The sequence below is a fragment of the Mixophyes fleayi genome, chromosome 4, assembly GCF_038048845.1.
Source record: "Mixophyes fleayi isolate aMixFle1 chromosome 4, aMixFle1.hap1, whole genome shotgun sequence".
In the NCBI taxonomy this organism is placed as follows: Eukaryota; Metazoa; Chordata; class Amphibia; order Anura; family Limnodynastidae; genus Mixophyes; species Mixophyes fleayi.
In genome coordinates this window covers 129,790,777-129,810,806 of record NC_134405.1, presented here as the reverse complement: position 1 = coordinate 129,810,806, position 20,030 = coordinate 129,790,777, and the positions used below count along the sequence as shown (strand labels likewise).

Sequence of the window (20,030 nt, the reverse complement as noted above, 5' to 3'; positions counted from 1 at the left end):
TTTCTGTGTGATCATGAAATATCTGAAATCACAAATTGTATTGATGGAAGGTGTGTAATGTACAGAAACATTTAAAAGGTGGTTATGGTTAAAAAATAAAAACTGACAAATGATATGAAACATAAAAAATATTACGAATTGCTATATAGAATACTAGGGCCTTTATTAACTTTGAATTTGAGTTCAAAATTTACACTGCAACACATTAAATGGTCAACAATTTATTTTACCAGTCTAGTACGAGTTAGATGTGGAAAGCAAGTATGTGATTGTGGTTCATTGCACAAATTCCACCTAAATGTAATGCCAGTAAATGAGTCTTTATATGTTAATATTGTTTATAAATGACCCCTATGTTTCTATTAATGTTGTGTGAGGTATTCACAGAGAACAAATTTTCTCTGCATATTTTGTATTGCACTAGGAGGAGATGCTGCCACTACATGCAATGAAAAAAGTCAGTATTTAACTTATGTGCAAAACAGAATACTAATTTGCACCCCTTGCATTGTAACATGGTTTTGTCCAGGAGACTGAAATAAGAAGTTTCTTAAGATCCTTAATGAATCAGGCCCCAGATTAAGATCCCAGGGTGCCGTGGGCGGAACATATGGAGGCTGGATATGCAGGACTCCTTGTAGGAAGCTCTGACATCCTGTATGTATAACAAACGATCCCCTAAGGGATCACCCGGCGCTAACTGTTAATATAATTTACCTTCAAAGATGAAAATAGTACTAAAAGGGTGACCCTGCAGCTTGTACACGGTTCACCAAACCGTAAGAAAAACAAATAATAATAAAGCAACAAGCGCTGGGGCACCTATAGTAATGGTAATTAATCCCCCTACATGGGATATAATTTGTACTTAGACCAATCCAGAATAAAGATTTATTTATATATTGTTGAAAACATCAGATAAAATCACAATATGTAGTTAGGTAAAGACTTAAAACATCACTTTGTAGTATCAAGATGCCGTAAAGTAGTAATATTTTCCTCATTAATCAACCAAAGTAATTACAGAGTGAATCAACTTCCTGCACAATCCATACAGTATTTGCATATAAACTTTGATTTGTAACATAAAAATATCATCACATAAAAACGTTCACCAGGCTACATATAGAACCCAGGACAAGGTAATACCAATTGGTTTCAATAATGAATACATGCATGATTAAATAAAAATAAAAAAAAATTCTTGAAAGATAAAAATACAAAATATATGAAAAACCATATAAGTGATCCAAAAATATCAATATATCCTGAGTATGATGGAGGAGAACTTCGCCTATATGTAGGCAACACTATCATCTATACCCCCTTAATATATACTCATTTATAAAACTTCTTTTCCTCAGAGGTTATTCCCGAATATTGTCACAATCACATTCTTTCCTATCACGTGGATTTCAGAAGGTAAAGATCAGACTCATCCGACTTCAAACTATAATCTAGAATGTAGTCGGAATCCAGGACTTGGTACCGTCTGTAAATACAACAACATGTGCCCTTCAAAATGTCCAGGAATCCATGTCCAAAGCCACAGTCGAATATGTATATAAACAAATCTTACCCCGTGCTGAAGAATTCAAGGAGTGGATATCCGCGGGGCTTACCCAAACTGGAACCATGATCCAGAGTGTGGGTCGGACGCTGAGATAATACTCTGTCCGTAAATATGGTGGTGCACGCCCCCTAGTTGTCCGGTATCCAAATCTCCGTGATCTTAGTTGCGCTTCATACAGCATGTACTATTCGGGGAAGAAAAAAAACCTCCTGCTTGACTCTCCGAAGGACACAAGAAATCTTGGAAATGGGAGGGAATAGGTATCCTAACCTGAAGTCCCAGGGCATTGTCATTACATCTACTGCCACTGCCAAGGGATCTCTTGCCCTTGAGCAAAACTGTAGGACCTTTCTGTTGTAATGAGACACCATTAGGTCTCGGTCCGGGGTCCCCCACTGAACTAGAGACTGAAAAACCTCTGGATGAAGAATCCATTTTCCCAGCAGAATTGCATGCCAGCTTAGGTACTCTGCTTGCCAGTTCTGGATGACTGGAATAAAGACTGCGGAAATGGCAGGGACGTGGCTTTCGCCCCAGGTGAAAATCTGAGTTGTTGCCTCCATTGCTCTTGCACTCCTGGTGCCTACCTGTCTGTTGACGTACGACACTGTTGTGGCGTTGTCGGACTGCAGACGGACAGGTTGGCCCTGAAGGATGGACTGTGACCATTTTTTTTTTAGGAGGTCCCATTGGAAGCAACAAGAGTGGATTCGACCATAAGGAAGAATCTCGAAGGTCGACACCATGTTTTCCAGTAAGTGCATGCACAGGAGGACTGACTGTCTCTGGCAATACAAAACGTGCATCGCTGAGTGCTGCAAGGATTGTATCTTGTCCTCTGGAAGGAACACTCTCTGATTGTTCGTATCAATTATAAGTCCCAGAAAAGTCATTCTCTGGCAAGGTATTAACTGGGATTTGGGGCGGTTTATGAGCTAGCCATGCCTCTCCAGGACCCTGATGGTAAGCTGAAGATGTTGCTCGAGAAAGTGAGCTGAGGCAGCCTTAATTAGTAAGTCGTCCAGATAGGAAACTAATTGCACACTTCGAATGAAGATAAGTCTCCATTAACGCCATCATTTTTGTAAACACCCTGGTGCAGTTGCAACGCCGAATGGAAGAGCCCTGAACAGGTAGTGAGTGGATCCTACCGTAAATTTAAGAAGAGCCTGATATGCCTTCCAGATAGGAACGTGGAGGTAGGTGTCCTTTATCTATTGACGCCATGAACTTATATGCCTCCAGTCCGTTGATAACCGATCTCAGGGATTCCATTCGAAATCTGACCACCTGCAGGTGAAGGTTCAACTATTTTAGGTTTAAGATGGGGCGGAAGGAGTCATCCGACTTTTGGACCAAAAAGAGGTTGAAGTAGAACCCCTGTCTCTTTTGGTCTTTCGGAACTTCTTGGATAACTTCTGCCGAAAGAAGAGAAGCAACACAGCGAAGCATTGCCTGTCTTCTTTGTGGATGGCGGGGCAAGCTGGTTGCAAAGAACCTCTGAGGGGCTGGGCCCGCTAGGTCTATTATGTAACTTCTTTTCATAATCCCGCAAATCCAACTGTCCTCTGAGGACTCTGCCCACTGATCCCTGAACAGTAGCAGACGTACCTGCTGCCGTGTAGATGGGCTTTAAGAAAGCCTCTATCTTGCAGTCAGTGGGATCCTGTAAGGAAGCTGTTCCTGGAACAGAGAGCGTAGTGTGGCAAGTTAAGCGTGCCACATGTGTATCCACCCTTGGGACCTGTGCCCAATGGATTAGATCATCCTCCTGTAGAGGGTATAAAGACAGGTACCTACTTGGAATAACAAACGTACGGTCAGGTTGTTTCCAGGATGCTTCTGTGATCTTTCAACTCTACAGATAGAGGGAAACGGATCGGCCGTCTTGACTTTTTTAAATAGACTACGATGTGTAGATCTAGTCTCCTCCTATGTCCAGAAGTCCCAGTGTCTGACTCACTGCTACCACCAGGTCATCAATCCCGATATCTGGGAGACTCCTCTGGTCCGTAACCTGTGCGGAACCAGAATCCTCTAACACCTCACCCTCTTCTTCTGAGGATCTCTCCGAGTCAGAGAGGGACAAAAGAGGATTAGAGGACCTGTGTCTCTTATTTCTAGGTAAATGTCTTGGGACCTCCAAAAACCAGTTTCACCAATCAAGGCCCCCGACTAGATGTAGACCAAGCCCGCGCTCCTATAAGGGGGGCTTGAGAGGGATCTCCCGCTTCTTCAGAGACAACGGACTCGGTAGTTCCTGTGGTCCCCCCCCTGAACTTAAAGGGGCAATGGTTCCAGAGGTTGAAGGAAGTAGCGCAATAACTGTTGGAATTTCTGTGGGTTTAGAAAGCATTTGCACCAATGTGGTGACCCCTGCGTCAGGGCAGCCGCCCTCGCCGGTGTTTCCGCTATAGCTAGGGTGTTAGTCTGTGGCTGCGCCTCCATGGGAGCCCCACCGTAGTCAGTATAGAGTGCCCCTGGGTTCTGCTGTTCAATGGGTAATTTGACTTTACACTTGGAACAAGTATAATATTTAGCACAAGGTGCTTTACCCTTGTCAGACATTTTAAGGTAACATAGTTCAGCAATAAAATGTAAAACAGGCAACCAGACAAGACATAGGCAGAGAATACTAACTAATCTATGTCGAGGTCAAAAGATAGTATCCCTGTATAAAAAGATATATGTGAAAGCAAGAGTATCTATGCAGGCAATATACTATGCACCAATATATCTATATGCATAAATAAGTGTTCTGATATATCTATCTATAGAATAGGGAGTACAGAAAAAAAAAGATTTGGGTACTTAGCCTTCCAGGGCTAAGCTATCAATATTAGAAGTCTGTCAGCAACTCTGCTGTTTCAGAAGGAGCTGATGTCTCTTTTCCCTCGCAGATTTGGCGCCTTGGGCGAGTCCACTTTTCCTCTGCAGGTGGGGGAGCTCTATTATCTCAGTTCTCCCCGTCCTACGCTTGCATTTAATAGGCAATGGCTGACAAGGGCGATTTACTGCTTCTCTCTATAAACAGTAATCGCTGTTCAGTGCTCCTCCCTGCAGGGCTTCACTGTGGCCAAATACCAAGTTCCCCCCCCCTCCTTTTCTGAGGGGGAGACTTGGAATAGTCCAAATGACAGCCTCCGGTGGCGGGGGTTACCGGCGCTCTGTGCCTCCGTGGCAGCGCCGGTAACCTGTGTAATCAGTGTGACAGTGGCTTATATAAGCCGCCTGTCACTGCACAGAAGTGCTACAAAAATAAAGAAAAAACTTCTTCTCTGCCTTCAGTGAGAGCCACCTGGCTCTCAGTCGGACAGCTGCTTCTACCTAACAATTGTGCTCTGTGAGGACAAAACACTCCTCTGTAGGAAAAAAGTAAAATAACATATATAAAGTGAAACAATTCAGTGACTAACAAAAGTAAGCCCAACTCCTCTGGGCACTCGACAAAAACTGAAGGTTGCAGGGGGGAGGGGTCTCCTAAATATATGCACTTGGTGAAAGCCATTTTATTTTACTTTTATTTTAAGGTTTCCATACTGACTCGATACAAATAAAATGTACATTCGGTAGGTGCTTAATTTCGACCAACTTTTTATGCCGAGCGATTTTACATGTGATCGATGTTCCGATCGCTCGGTCCATGGACTGCATACACACTAGCCTTGTTTAGGACGATAAAGGGAAGAGCGGACGTCCCTTTAGCGACTTTTTACAGCCATGTTGTTGTGAGCAATGACTGTAATTTCGTACTCACTGTTGTGGATCGGTCGGAAGTTTATACACCCTACACAGCGGAAACGAGATTGGACCGAAAATATTAAACGATACGACCAACCAAATGAGGCGACAATCGTCCATTTGGGCAGACTTTCGACCATCGTGTCACTGCACACACTGACCCGACTTTTGAACGAGCGGTCGTATGGCGGCTGTTTGAGCCGATTATTGGACGAAAACAGTGTAGTGTGTACCCAGCTTTACTAAGAACTGTTGTGAGAATTATTGTAGGGCTTATCTACCCCATGCTTTAAACCTGATAAGGTGGCCGATGGGCCTTAATTTGTATATAACTGCCTACTTTCTATGTGCCTATCATTCCTTTGATATTTAGATACTATAATTCAATTTTGTGGGGGCAAAATATTGTTTATATTAAAATGTTAGGTAAAAGTATTAACTATTTGTAATGTTTATAAGCCAGACACTTTAACAAATAAAATGTTTCATATTGCACTATCTTTGTTGCACTGGTGCCTCAAGAACTACTGACCCGCACTTGCTTGGCAATATATTAACACTGGCACAATACAAATTTTTAATAGTTTCCCTTTAACATTGTGTGACAGTGTTAACTTTAAATGGGTAGGAAAAACCTACGAACCAGGAACTGTGCTTAAATCAAGATGTGGAGCCAAGCCTGTCTTACCTGCAATGATTTAGACCAGCAGAAGTATCCAATAACCATGACCTTGGAATATGGTAGTTTAGGGAAAGCACTAGGCCCCATGTGTGTAGCCAATTAAATGCAAATTGGGATATTATTCCAAATGAAGTCTCATCAGACAAGATTACCAATATGGCAATGCTGTAGTGAGAATAATGATGCCCAGGTTCTATTGGTATAAAATGCATTTATGCTTTTTCTATAAAGATAGTCACTGTGTAGTTTTTCCTCTTCTAATAAACTTGTATTTGTTTTTACAAAGTTTGTTAGGAAAACATAGTTTTGATTACATTTACTACTATGCTCTGATGTTCCTTTCCCCCTTATGTTATTCTGCAGGAAGTGTCTTGTGTGGAAGAATATGTAAATAATCTCCTGTAACATAACACTGGGGTTAATACTACTGAAGGTGGTCATAACAAAACCATACATATAAAAACTACTTTCTAGCGAAATAAATAGCAAGATACAATTAGATTTTATTGTACACCACCGACTAACCAACACAGCTTCACAAGTTGTCCTGTTGTAAAGGATTATATCCTCTTATGAGACCAGAGCAAGAGCATGATGTCTACAAACAGAAGTCTAACCTATGAACGGCCTCCTCACAGAATAACCTACTAAGTACATTGTGTGAATGTGGTGGAGGTCATTTACAAAGTGGAAAATCTGCCTCAGACCTGTGTGTGCCTTGAGAGGCGCATAGGTTTATAGAGTAAATGGCACTATTTAATGAGGTGAGGAGCAATCATAGTAACTGCTCTAGGGTATCTAGTTTTGTATCTCCATTTTCTTTTTGGGGTGAAGAAATATTATTGATTTGACATAAAGGCATGAAAAGGGCACATTTTAGGGAGATTACTTGTGGGTGGCCATTTCCACTCTATAAAATAACTTGAATTTTGCACTACCTCTGAGCTACTGGCCTTTGAATCTCATCCTATATTTTAATGGTACTTGATTGGCACTTCCATGTCCGCCTTGAAGACAAATAATTTTCCAGTAGCAATAGTGAAACTATTGCTACTAGCTAAGACTTTCCAGCATATGCATGAGAGTGACTCTTACTTTGTCCTTTGTGTGTGGTAGAGGCCAACCTAACAAACACCTGCCGCCTTGGATTATAATTGGATGCTCTCTTCTATGGTCCATGGGAGGGTGGCGGTGTATTCATACTTCACTAAATATTCAGCAGTACATATAGGCATAAACAATTAATTTCCCTTAGACAAAGTAATATAAAATATCCGCTATGGATTGCAAAGGAATAGTGATAATATGGCTAACTTATTATTGTAAGTGGAAGGATACCTTATTCTCTACACCAAGCAATAACACCCAAATATCACTGCAGATATTGTGGTACTCTTGTTTTATTATCTGCATCAGGTATATATTAATTTTAAAATAACTAATTTCAAACAATTTATTTTTAACACGCAATAGTGCCGGAGTGAACTGTGAAAGGGATGATGTAACAGATATTGCACATTTTCCTATATTACAGCAGAGAACACGCCCTGAATAAGAGGAGATTATGAGATGGTTCCACACTCAGGGTTAAACTTTCATTAGCAGAGATGAAGAGAACAGAGCCTGGTTGAAGACTTAAACCACCATTCAATCCGCTGCTTGAGGCCTGGCCCCTGACCAGCAGCAGAATGCTTGCAGAATCTAAGGCCGGCACGTGGTATTGTGATACAGTAGAGGCTACCTGGAGGGAAAAGAAGCATACATTATATTATACGGTTAAAAAAAGCATGTAAAAAAGAGCATGGCAATAATGTTTCTTGCCATTGTTCAAAGATATGGATATAAAACATGTTGTCAGTTAGAATCCTCAGCAGTGTACCATTTATTATCAAGACAACTTATTTTTAACATTCTTATTAAAGTCTGTCTTACAATTACTGTTTAACATGTATCCATGAAGGAGATTTATCAGATCCAACATAAATCATTGTTACTCTCATTATCACATGTTTAAAAGTATTCCCTTTTTATGTAATTGTGTCTTGGACAGGTGACAAGCAACAGAAACCATGGTGGAAGTTCTACTTCTGGTTCCTTTGGCGCCTGACCTCTATGTTCTCACAGTTTCCATCTTCCTTATAGCATAACTTTCTATTAAAAGCCAGATAATGCATGTCTAAAACCAAATTGTGAATTAATAAAAGTGAAGTACAAGCACTAACTTGTGACATAAGAGAAGGAGGGGATTTTCAGTAGGTACAGGACCAGAAGGTCTTACAATGAATCAGTGACCTCCTTTCACCCTCTGATATCTGGCAGCCAGGCTGTTATAATGTGCTATATACAGTCTAGTGTTTTGGTATCTGTCACCCTTGATATACCTTGAGACAAGAATTGTAATAGGTGTGTATATATTGCAAACATTTGTCAACACTTTGTTTGTACATTTATAATATTGCAAAGTACAAAAGGAATAAAAGAAAACAAAATCTCTGTAAAGGCTAAGCAAATCTTTTTGGCATGAGTAGCCATCTAGTGGTCATAGCCAGTGGTGGAAAGGAACGGAGTGGCAAACCTGAGATGGAGTACAGAGGCCTTTTTAGGTAACATTTTTCTTATGAAGTCTGAATTAATTTAAATTAAAATTTAAAAGTCTTGTTTCATCGGGCTTAATCTAATTTTTAAAGAACATTTATTATTTGTGTGAAATGATTTAACAACTACTATTGGTCATTCAATTGGGCTTGAAGAGAATATATATTTCTGTACATGCATTGTATTACTTTTTGTTACTGGATTGTACCATACCATATGTTTATGCTTTAATTAAAAAGAAAATTTCAAGTTTGTGTCAATATTTACCGATTTGTGAATATCAATTTCCTTTAATTATTGGACCATAGATTTAAATTAACATATAGTGTACATGCTTCTGCGAGTGCCTGGAGAAAAACTAAAACTAATTATGGTGATAATAGCACATGTATTCGCAACACTGCAGCTTTCTTCCAGTTCTGGCGCTGGAGTTATCATTTAAGATTTCCAGTGAAAATGCAATGCTGACATATGAAACATTATTTCACAACAGTGTGAATATTTTAAAAACGTATTTCTGTTGAGAGGAGGTCACAGGAGTTAATAAAACTGAATATTACTTGGCAAGACTTTGGCGTTCTTCCTGTTCCAGTGGGAACCTCTACTGAATTCTGTGCATGTGTCATTCTTTAGGGTCATACAGCAGTGTATTTTTACAATGAAAGTAACTGGTTCCTTTTCAGGTAGTTTCTTTATAAAACCTGTCTTTCTACACTACACCACTCTCTCCCCCCCCCCTCCCCCCTCAAAAAAAAACCAGAATAGAAAAATAAATCAATAATGCTAAAAACTAATTTTATGTGTATAAAATCTCAATTAATTCACCTCAATCTTGATGACTGTGAAATCAGGCACAGGGGGGTTGTAGAGGAGGGCATAGGGGTCACTGCTCATTGGTGTTGGAGTAAACAGTTTGGCAGTGGCAGGCGCTGGTGTGTAAGTTAGCATCTCACACAGTGTGTCCACATCTATAAATTTAGGGGTGAGTCCAGCGCGTACGGTGTTATCAGAACAAGCCATGCATTCCACGCAGTCTGTAGAAAGAAATTTGTAGACCCGTTCAGGTGACAAAAGATGCACATCAATTTTTAATTAACCACAATAAGAGGGATTATACGTTTTCACTATCCAAATCAAATTTTTGTTTTGGACGGCTTCAGTTTAAGTCCCTTTTAGTTTTTTGCAGCGGTTTTCTGGACAAGGGGTTATAATTTGGTAGCAAATTATTTTGTTTTTTTTTCCCACTTGGTAAGCATTACCCAGGAGTAGACAAGCATAAAAGACCCTGAAATTCATCCCTCAAGCTGCTAGTCCTGAGTGCAGTAATACCCAGAAACAAAAGTACACCATTTATATACATTAGTGGTGTGAGCAAATTAAGCCCTATTTACTGTGGGTATTCTGTATAATACATCCATCATCAGTATAGGCTCTGTATGTTATGCTGGAAGGTGGTGGTAAGGGATGGATCACACACGTTATCACAGAGAGCAGAAACGCTAGAATCATCTCTGCAGATGGTACATGATCTGGACATCGCCCATCACTCCTAAATAATTACTCACATCTAAACAGAAAGTGACATCACCAGGTTTCCTAGCAACGGTCCAGCACTGAAAGCGAGATGGTGTAGAGTATGTCTCCCACATTTTGTGTTTAAGTCAGTTGAGAGGGTGCAAAACCAACCGATTATCCCTAATCCCTGTACCGATGTGTTACTGGCTGGCACATGGACCCAGGTCCAATAATGGTGGTACATGGGAGTACGTAGTGGTTGTTAGCGCTTGTGAAAGTCATCCAAATTATGTAGATTTATAATCTGTCTGCAACAAGATGCACTTTACCTAGGACATATTGCTGTTCTCCTGTTTTTCACACTTGGGGCTAGATTTACTAAACTGCGGGTTTGAAAAAGTGGAGATGTTGCCTATAGCAACCAATCAGATTCTAGCTGTCATTTAGTTAGTGCATTCTACAAAATGACAGCTAGAATCTGATTGGTTGTTATAGGCAACATCTCCACTTTTTTCAAACCCGCCGTTAAGTAAATATACCCCTTGGTCTTTATTGCAGTAAGTGGGGCTAAATTAAGTATTAGTATGTGTTTACCTTAGCATTCGTTATTTAACTATTCCCAGAACAATTAAATGAGGCATTAAAATGTGAAAACTGGAGCAGTGCGAATTTGTAAATTTTAACAAAACTGCGTTTTTGCCTTTTTATGTATAGTTTGTAAACTGTGCCATTTATTGAAGGTGAAACTGCCAGATCTGAAACCACAATTCTGATTTTTACCATGCGAAGCTTACAAACTGCCTGAAAAAAGTTAGATTATTTTAGGTGTAGTTCTGACAGGTGATTTTTCTCACATTTCACGCTATACGAGCTACGTTGTGTGTCAGAAATGAGGCAAATTGTTTTTTTTTTTAAAACACATTCCAAAAAGTATAAACAAAAAAACCCTACACACACACTCCCTTGCATTCTATAGAGATGTAGTTTAATGTGATTTTTTGATTTGTATAAATATTACTGTCTATAGAATATACGAGTATATACATTAATGTATCAAATATAGTTGTGGACAAAACGATTGACATTACTTCCACAAAATTGTTGAAATTCAAGTAATATTTTGGTATCCATATATGTAAATGTTTGGTTTGCTGCAGTATTTATAAATTGTAGCTTATTCCACACAGAAATCCTTAAAAGGACTGGACAAAATTATTGGCACCTTTTAGGAGTAGCTAGATTTAAATAATTAGATTTCAAGTAGGTAATTCTCCTTCACCTTGGTACTGAACTCACCTATAATGAGTAGCAGATGCCTGTTTTGTGTCACGGTATACTACAATGTGCATGGAGACAAGAAAGAAAGCCAGAGAACTATCTAAGGATGTCAGACAGAGAAAGCATGTACAATCTAAGGGCTAGAAAGAAATCAATCTCCAGAGACCTTGATATTTCAAACGTATAATGTTATTAGGAAGCTTGAGGCTCATGGCACTGTAGCAAAGCTTCCTGAACGCATGAGAAAACTTTTTAAACGAAGATTGTAGCACAGGATTGTTCAAATGGTGGAGAAAGCACCTTGATTAACTGCTAAACAGATTCAAGCTGACCTTCAGACACAAGGTACAACAATTTCAACTCTTATCATCCATTGCCAACTCAATAATAGGGGGTTATATGGTACGAGGCCCCCCACTGCTGAGAGACTTAAGAAAACCTGACTGGAGTTTGCCAAAACACACCAGAATAAGCCACATTCCATCTGAGAGAACATTCCTGTGGACAGATGAGACCAAATTAAAGCTTTTTGATAAGGCACATCCTATGTTTACAGAAAGCAAAATAAAGCATTCAAAGAAAAGAACACCTTCCCTACAGTAACATAGAGGAGGTTCAGTGATTATTTTGGGATAGTTGTGCTACATCTGGCACTGGGTACCTTGAAAGTGTGCATGGCATCATGAAATCTGGAGATTACCAGGACAATGTTGAACCCAGTGTCAGAAAGCTGAGTCTCAATTGAAGGTCATTGGTCTTCCAGCAGGACAATGATCCCAAACACACCTAGTAAGTGGTTGAAGACAAGGCTTTATAATCTGAGTTCAGATTTAAATATCACAGAACACCTGTGGAGAGATGTGACAACAGCAGCTGGGAGAACTGGTGCAGATTGCACATGAAGAGTGGACCAACCTGCCAGGAGAGAGGTGCAGGAAGCTCATTCATGGCTGTAGGAAGTGGTTGACTGCAGTCATTCTGACCAAAGGCTGTGCTACCAAATATTAAGTCTAGGGTGCCAATAATTTTGTCAATACCATTTTATTTTCGGATTTAAAATGATACACGGAATTAAATTCAGAATAAAAACATACGTTTTGTAATATTAACAAAAAAATAATTGAGGAGACCAAATATCATAGTTAATTTCAGCTTATGTTTAAAAGAAAAGGTGAGTTATTTGGAAAAAGTGCAAGGGTGACAATATTTTTGGACACAACTGTACATCCTTACTGCTTTATCCTTGGAGAAGAGGTAATTTTATCTCATACCTCTGCTGTTTGCATGACTGTTAGCTGGGCTCCAAACTCTGCATGAAGATATACAGATATCACACAAATTCTTTACCAACAATTTTGTCCTGAAATTAAATAACAGGTTTCTCCTCACTCTGTCCATATTCTTCCTATGTAAATCCTATAAATCTCCAGCTCCCATAGCACAAGACAGCACACCTCACTGCTGTCTAAATTACCATCTCTATTTCACAAGCACAGTCCCAGCACACTTTTCTACCGCATCAGATTTCTCCCTCTCCCCATCACATTGAGAGCTTGCAATTAATCTTCTCCTCTGAATCTCATTGCATGCTGTTGCCAGTAGAGAATTATTTATCTTCATTTCTCTAAAACAAGTGAGCCTGGCAGGATGGCACCAGCAGGCCACACTACAACTGGCAAGGCACTCTGCATCAGCAAACCGCATCTGCTTTTACTATGTTGGTTTTGCCCAATACAAATGTGAGTTACTATTTAGCAAACCACCACCCACCAGATGCATTTTGAGTTTTCACCCTCAAAACGGCAGGATAAGAAATTCTCCATTTTGGGCCAGAAAATCGTATCTGAAGTGTGGCGGTTTGCAAACCGCTCACACACAAAACCGCACTTTAGCAAGTTTCCCCCTTTGTCTTTAACACAGCAATTGAAAATAGGAGACTAAAAGACATACACAGAGAATGTACAGGGGATAGAGGGGGGCATGTTGAGTTGTATGCAAACTGCGCTTTCGTTGTATAATACGCTTTATTTTTTTACTGCTGCGCAAGCACACAAAGTATTATTCACAAAACTTGTGCTTTGTGCACATGCTCAGAAGTAAAAAAAAAAAGAAAAGCATATTATACACAGAAAACACAACGGTATCTGCTTCAAAAGCAGAGAAACATTATATTTCACCTGTAGGCCCTACAGATACTCACCTCCCTCCAGATAAGCATGGGGTTCATTGGCTCCCAGATACATAGCTTCTCCAGGCTGCAGAGTCACCACATTGAGAAAATAAATAGCAAAACAGCCAATATCTCCAGGGAACTGTGAGTGTAGTTTAAGGAGCAGATCTCCAATACAGTAAGACACATCCCCTCCACTCTGAACTGGAAAACAGATAGTTAAGAAGCAGACTATACACATTTATTAGTGTGATCAGCCAGAAGCACATACACATACAATCATGTGTACCTTGCTGAGTTACACGCTGCACCAAAAAATTAAGTTGTTCTGCACACTCCTTCTTGCTGCTCTGCATCATGCAAGTGAAGCATCTCTGCAGTGCCCTCCGCTCCTCCACCTCTTTACAGGGATCTGCTGCACTAGACTCCAACTGCTGTGCAGCATCCTGACCAATAAGTGCACGGAACTCTGGGACATCTGAAGGACAATAAAAGGTGGCTCATGGGTTAAGAAGACTTGATCATCCCCTTGTATATGCACTGTAGAGTGGGGATTGGGGTACGGGTGTTCATACCATGCAAGAAGCCTAGAATCTCAGATATAGGCCTGAATCCACATAGACCCCGGAAAGGGGTGAGCGCTATGGCCATCTCTGGTTTGTGGTTGTCATCAGGGTAATGCTGTGGAAATTGAGCATGGAGCTTCTTAGCCAGTGCCTATATTAGAGTAAGATAATGAGATGAGAAGTAATAGAGTAGAGGAGGAAAAGCAATGTAAGGTGAATACAAAGACCGTCCCTCCAATTAAAGCCATCTCTTTATACTCATATTTTTTATCCTGATTCATCATTTTAACTTACTATTTGTATTTTCAGTCTAGTCCCACAAACTATCTTACCTTGTCTGGATGAGCCTGGATGGACAGTGCAAGCCTAACTGATAGCACTTTAAACAGAAAAGGAAGTTGATCCTGGAAAACTTCTCTGACTTTGGACCCCAGAGATTCTGGATGAGCTGCAATCCATTTTCCCAAGGTCTTCTGGGTAACACGGTTGTCTATGATTAGAGCATCACCTTTGGGGTGAGTTCCCATCCACAACTAATGAAGAAAAACATAAATCTTGAAGAGGGGCAAATAACAATACAATGGATTATGGGATTAAGTATGAACACACAATCAGGCTTTAGCTATAATGTTTCTAGTACAATTTAGATAATGAAAGCAAATGCCTGGTTACTATAGAATTCAGCATCTTTTTTTTACTCTGTACCATGTTTCAGAAATATCCAATATCCAATGAAAACTAACACTTTTGCTATATACATTAACATCTTAGGTACTGAATTTCTTTACCAAAACTGCATTTAAAGCACAGCGATAACAGGATTTTGACCAATGCCACCAATTATTTCTTTATTTCTTCAAAGTCATTTGAAGAGTTTCACACTTTAGTCATACAATCTGTGTGATATACCCGGTTTAGCCAAAAATAGCAATATGTTTCATGGGTTGATGATCATTTCTGTTGTATTCAACAGTCTAATACACTTTCATACATTTTCCACTTATTAGAATTCTTAGGTTACCTCTGCATATGGCTTGTTTGGCTCTATCTGCCGTGTAGGGTCACCACTAGCCCACAAATAAGCCACCTCACTGTCACTGCCCTGCTTGCCCCATGCATAGTCTTGTACTGCACAAGACAGGAGAAATACTGCAAATAGAGGAAGAAAGAACAATTAAAGAAACTAGAGGAAGGAAGTCAAATACAACAGTGACATTTACAGTCCACTCCAGTATCTTTATGTTGGAGGGAGAGTACCTCTTTTGGTCCAAACCCTACGTCCCCCGTGCCCCCTTGTCCATTTTTTCTCTCAAACTGTCGCTCTATTGGTTCGTATAAATGGATAAACTGACTCAGTGTGTTTATTTGGCTCAGAAATGTACCACAGCATCTATTTCTTATAACCGCTTTTGTTTCAATGTTTTGTGGTGTTTTATTCAAGTAGGATTTATGGGACTTTATATCAGACACAAGCACATACTTTGAGTGTCTGATACAAAGTCATAGTCGCACATTTATGACTATGAATGTATGAAATGTTTTTTTGGGTTTTATTGTTTTTCTTTTGTTTTTTTAAAGGTCTTAAGTGTCCCTCTGACCATATGAAATGTTGGGATGTATGCATTTACAGAACAAGTGGCAACATAACAAGGGAGTTTTGCAAAAATTGTACCTGAGGCAACAAAACATTTACTGAGATTTTGACGCAGTGCTAAATGCTTTAGATTTGCACTAGTGTGTCTACATGGTCCGGTCACTGCACTTCAAGGTACTCACCCATCTAGGGTGATGCCTCCGCGTACTACTAGGGTGCACAAGGAGACAGAGAATTCTGAAGAGTCGCAATGTGCAAACGTGTAAATGTCACATCAAGATTCAACCTTCTACTACTTTACAACCAACCCTTTCAGTAAATAAAACGTTTCATTTTCCTCCTAAAATACTGCTCGGTTTTATTATTAAATACATATTACTCAGCGCTATACATTGAAGGGATCATGATACAAATGTCGTACTATGATATCAAACAGAAATGAGCTAACAATGTAACTTTAGCTTCATTTGTGGCTTAAATAAATCATGAGAGTGAGTGGACTTTACTTGAAGTTGTTTCATTACAATGTGCTTCTCCTCCAAAATGCAACATTTTCAAAGTTGTGGCTGATCTGTGTATACATTTTGGGAGGAATTAAATTTCCCCCAGTAATTAGCGCGGTGTTAAATCTATTACAGTTATTACGGTAGTTTTAGCCCGGCTTTCTGCTCGCAGCTCAGGGAGCTGCGAGCAAAAAGCTGGCGTTGAAACTATCGTCATAATAACGGTAATAATGCGCAGGCTGCGTTACTTTTACCCGTAACGCGGAGAATTGAATCCCCCCATTTGTGTTTATTTTTCTGTCTCTGCTCAGTTGATTAGAGAATTAACCCATCGGAATGGCAGCCATGGAATAAGCAAAGAAAAAGGGGATTTTGCTGCACGGGAACTCTTGTTGGCTGAGAAGGGCCATTAGTACTGGCACAGGGGTTGTACAATCTACCACTTGATGTAAAGTACAGAGAAGGGATTATGAAGGGGAGCTGGGCTCCTCTAACGCAGTGTAAAAGGGGGAGATGAAGCAGACTATTGAACCAACGGCTTACACACACTAGATACAACGAATGGCTGCAGTGGCCTTAATTAAAATAATGTTGACAGCAGGTTAAAGAATGCTTCCCCATGCCCCTCAAATAATCCCTGTCTCTCTTGTTTTGTACTAGAATTTCATGTTATGGATAGTACATTTCATATAGGTTTGTGTGACCACAATTTGCATCAGTTTGACAAGAGCTTCCCATTAATATGATATAATAATCTATGTATACTTACTATTATTTATTATTAATTTTTATTTATAGGGCGCCACAAAGTATCCGTAGCGCCGTACAAGGACAAACAATGGCACAGTACAAGGTGAAACAGCACAGTACTACATCTGTATCAACCAATCCTTTGCAGATATGAAGGAAGGGGAGATATTCTCCATGGCCTCCTCGCATTGTTTAACAGTCAGTTGGGGAATATCAGACATCCATTTGGACCTAATTTATATCCAGGCAAGTAATAAAGTTTAAAGAAACCTCTAGGTAGATTTTCCTGTCTAAGGAGGGATTTTAAACAGGAGTTTTGATAGTTTGCCATCGGTCTAACAGCTGAGTGTCTTAGCTAAAGGTATTTATAGAGCCTACTATTAGAAACGTGAGATTTGTCCTTCAAGTCCTGGAAGGAGTCTGTTTCTATAATATCCTTTTCTCAGTCTATTCATGTCTGATACTAGTGACCCACACAAACAAAAAGAGGTGTGAGCATAAGTGGTGGGCAGTAGAAAAACCCCACACTGATTAAGGTAGCAAGCTGCATACATTTTTCTTAATACATCCGCATGTCTAAGATGCTGTGTTCAAGACCATTTTGTTTGAATATAATGTCAGCCTATCAATCCCATCTATATTATATTTGTATCTATAACATTGGCAGGCAGACTTTTATTGACTACTTTAATTGTACATGATATTTGGGCACTAGGGGCATCGTTCAATTGGAGTCCATGGGTAAAATATAACAATATGCAGAGGTATGGTTCTCAGAGTAGAACTGTTTATGACCTGGTGTTTAGAGAACTCATACTAAAATAAAAGAGAAATGAGTGAGTGAATATCTTTATAAAAAGAGGGTCCAGATTACAATTTCATAAGATTTTAGGTAGAGATGTTTTATGTGCCATTAATGAGACAGCATAAATACAGCAGGCTATAGCAGTGCACTCCTTACTAAAATCTTCGCTGGACTGAACTGTTTGATTCGCTAAATTATTTCTGGGATTGAGATGTGAGATGATCTACACCAAAAGTTCTCCATTTGGTACAGTACAGTTAGAATTAGAAGCAAATCCAGCTAAAAGTTTCAGATTTGCACATGGACAAACCAAGTTGTAATACAAGGAGTGAAAATATATATATTTTTTTTGCATGAAATGAAAAATAATTGCCGCTTTGGCATGTAGCACACATACTGGCCACCTTTATTTTTACACTGCACTTTACAGTTGAGCTAGGAGGTGCACCCCTCCCAACTTTGAATCTGTCACTGCATGTTAAGATTTCCACCCTCCCTTGCAGGGCAATATGGTTTGGGAAGGTGCAATATTGCAGCTTCTAACTGGATTTACTCGTAGTAACTCTAAATGAAGCCTCACATGTGCATAAATGTCCCTGCAAGTCAGAAGAGCCAAGATTCCACGTCCTATGCGATATTCCATACAATAAAACAAATCCCAAAAAGGTTAGTTGCTAAACCAATTCTTCTGAAAAATAAAAGTAGTTATGCAACGAATACTAGAATACTGTGTTTGAGTGTGAGATACAGTAGAAATATGAGTGTAAATGAACCCAAGGATGGATGGTTTAATTTGGTACATGCACATTATGTTTAGCAATGATGCTGGATTCCAGTACATCTCCTATTACGTCCTACACTGCTGCCATCATTCATAGCCTCTTCCTAACAGTATTATAGTGGAGGCATTCTCCCAATACCTTGCTTCCTATTTCTGCCCTCCTTCCACCCCCACCGCTCACCTCGGGGCTCAGCCATCGTTCGCTTCTTCCCCTGTCCACGGAGCAGCTACCGCGCGGTGCACGCCGGGAGCTGTAGTTCACAGATAGCCTATGACGTCACCGGACAAGCAGCTGCTGCAGTCGTACAGCTAATAGTAAGTTTCCAATATTTAGAGGCACAGCACAGTCCGCACAAACCATGATCTGTAAAAATAGGTCTTTATTTTATACATCATTGTCTATTGTAAGCACAGTAAAATAATCTATGTTGCTTATTATACAGTTGTGTTCCAGAGAACGGAATCTGGGCATTGTCGGGCAGTGTTTTTGATTGGCAGGAAACAGAATTAGGATACTGTGACAGCAGTGACGTCCGAGCAGCCGTCATACTGAGCTATGTCACAATGCCTCACCTGCTCTAAGCCTTACCTGCCTGCACAGCCACATCCCTCCTGTCAGACAGAGCCCTCCCTCTCCTCAAGCAGCTCACATGCTGATTGGGCGGCGAGCCACGTCCATTAAGCGACCACATCGGCCTATTGCACGGCTATTGGCTAGTACACTGACGGCGCCTCCCACCCTGCACTGTGTAGCCCCGCCCACCTGAAACTGCCCCGTCACATCCAGGAAGGTTCCTGTCCAAGGAGGAGTCGCGGCTGGCCAGCTTCACGAGCCTCGCAGCAGGAGCCATGGCCGGTTACGACACCAATCCCTTCGCGGACCCGGTGGACGTGAACCCTTTCCAGGTAAGGATGAGGGTGATGCCCTTGACGTCTATAAACGGTAAAACAAGTCTAACTATTTGCTAGCTACAAGTGGGGCTACCTGGCTACTAGTCCAGAGTGGCAACTCGATGCAGCCAATAAGAGAGCACAGACCGGGGCTGGGTCGGAGCAGGTGGACGGAGGAGGGGCATAGGCGCACGTGACTCGGTTTCTATAGGGTGTAAAGTTATGGAGGGGTCAGTCGGATAGTGCTGTTTGGGTGCTCTAGTGTTTTGCACCATCCTATTGTTATTACTGGTTTCCTGATACCATTGTATACATATATGGGAGTGGGCGTGCACAGTACATACCCTATTAAATGCTCTTCCTATTTTATTAAGTAGACTGCTATCAACTTTCTATTTATTTTTTATAGACTCCTAAATTTGTAATTTTGTTAAAAGTATGTTGATGAGATCTTGTCAGATGCAAGGTCTGTCATCATTCTGGTGTTTATAATGTTATTTTTAAAGAAGATATATGGTACTGGTATATGTGGTCTCTATGGCCGTAGAAGTTGCTTGACTTCTTTTGTCTTGTCACATATACCAAA

The 20,030-nt window shown here is 40.3% G+C and overlaps 2 protein-coding genes across 8 annotated transcripts in view; one reads left to right on the top strand and one right to left on the bottom strand.

Moving 5' to 3' along the window:
- Positions 1 to 7,380: 7,380 nt before the first annotated feature.
- On the bottom strand, positions 7,381 to 19,408 carry MPI (mannose phosphate isomerase). Of its 7 annotated transcripts, none has more exons than XM_075208239.1 (9): positions 19,317 to 19,408; positions 18,693 to 18,917; positions 15,142 to 15,269; positions 14,453 to 14,653; positions 14,130 to 14,271; positions 13,844 to 14,032; positions 13,585 to 13,758; positions 9,417 to 9,625; positions 7,381 to 7,737 (listed from the first exon to the last, which is right to left on the bottom strand). In XM_075208239.1, the coding sequence occupies exons 2-9, from the start codon at positions 18,748 to 18,750 to the stop codon at positions 7,525 to 7,527; spliced, it is 1,314 nt and encodes a 437-aa protein (XP_075064340.1). In that variant the 5' UTR covers positions 18,751 to 18,917; positions 19,317 to 19,408; the 3' UTR covers positions 7,381 to 7,524. The 7 variants fall into 7 exon arrangements, with proteins under 7 accessions (XP_075064340.1, XP_075064341.1, XP_075064339.1 ...); XM_075208240.1 differs by lacking the exon at positions 19,317 to 19,408 and adding an exon at positions 19,143 to 19,185 and having other exon boundaries at positions 18,735 to 18,917; XM_075208238.1 differs by lacking the exon at positions 19,317 to 19,408 and adding an exon at positions 19,143 to 19,181.
- Positions 19,338 to 20,030, top strand: part of SCAMP2 (secretory carrier membrane protein 2) — a 19,259-nt gene continuing 18,566 nt past the window's right edge. Inside the window, exon 1 of the mRNA XM_075208246.1 lies at positions 19,338 to 19,459. Coding sequence (XP_075064347.1) covers positions 19,403 to 19,459 — 57 coding nt within the window. The 5' untranslated portion in view covers positions 19,338 to 19,402. The remainder of the gene's footprint in view (positions 19,460 to 20,030) is intronic.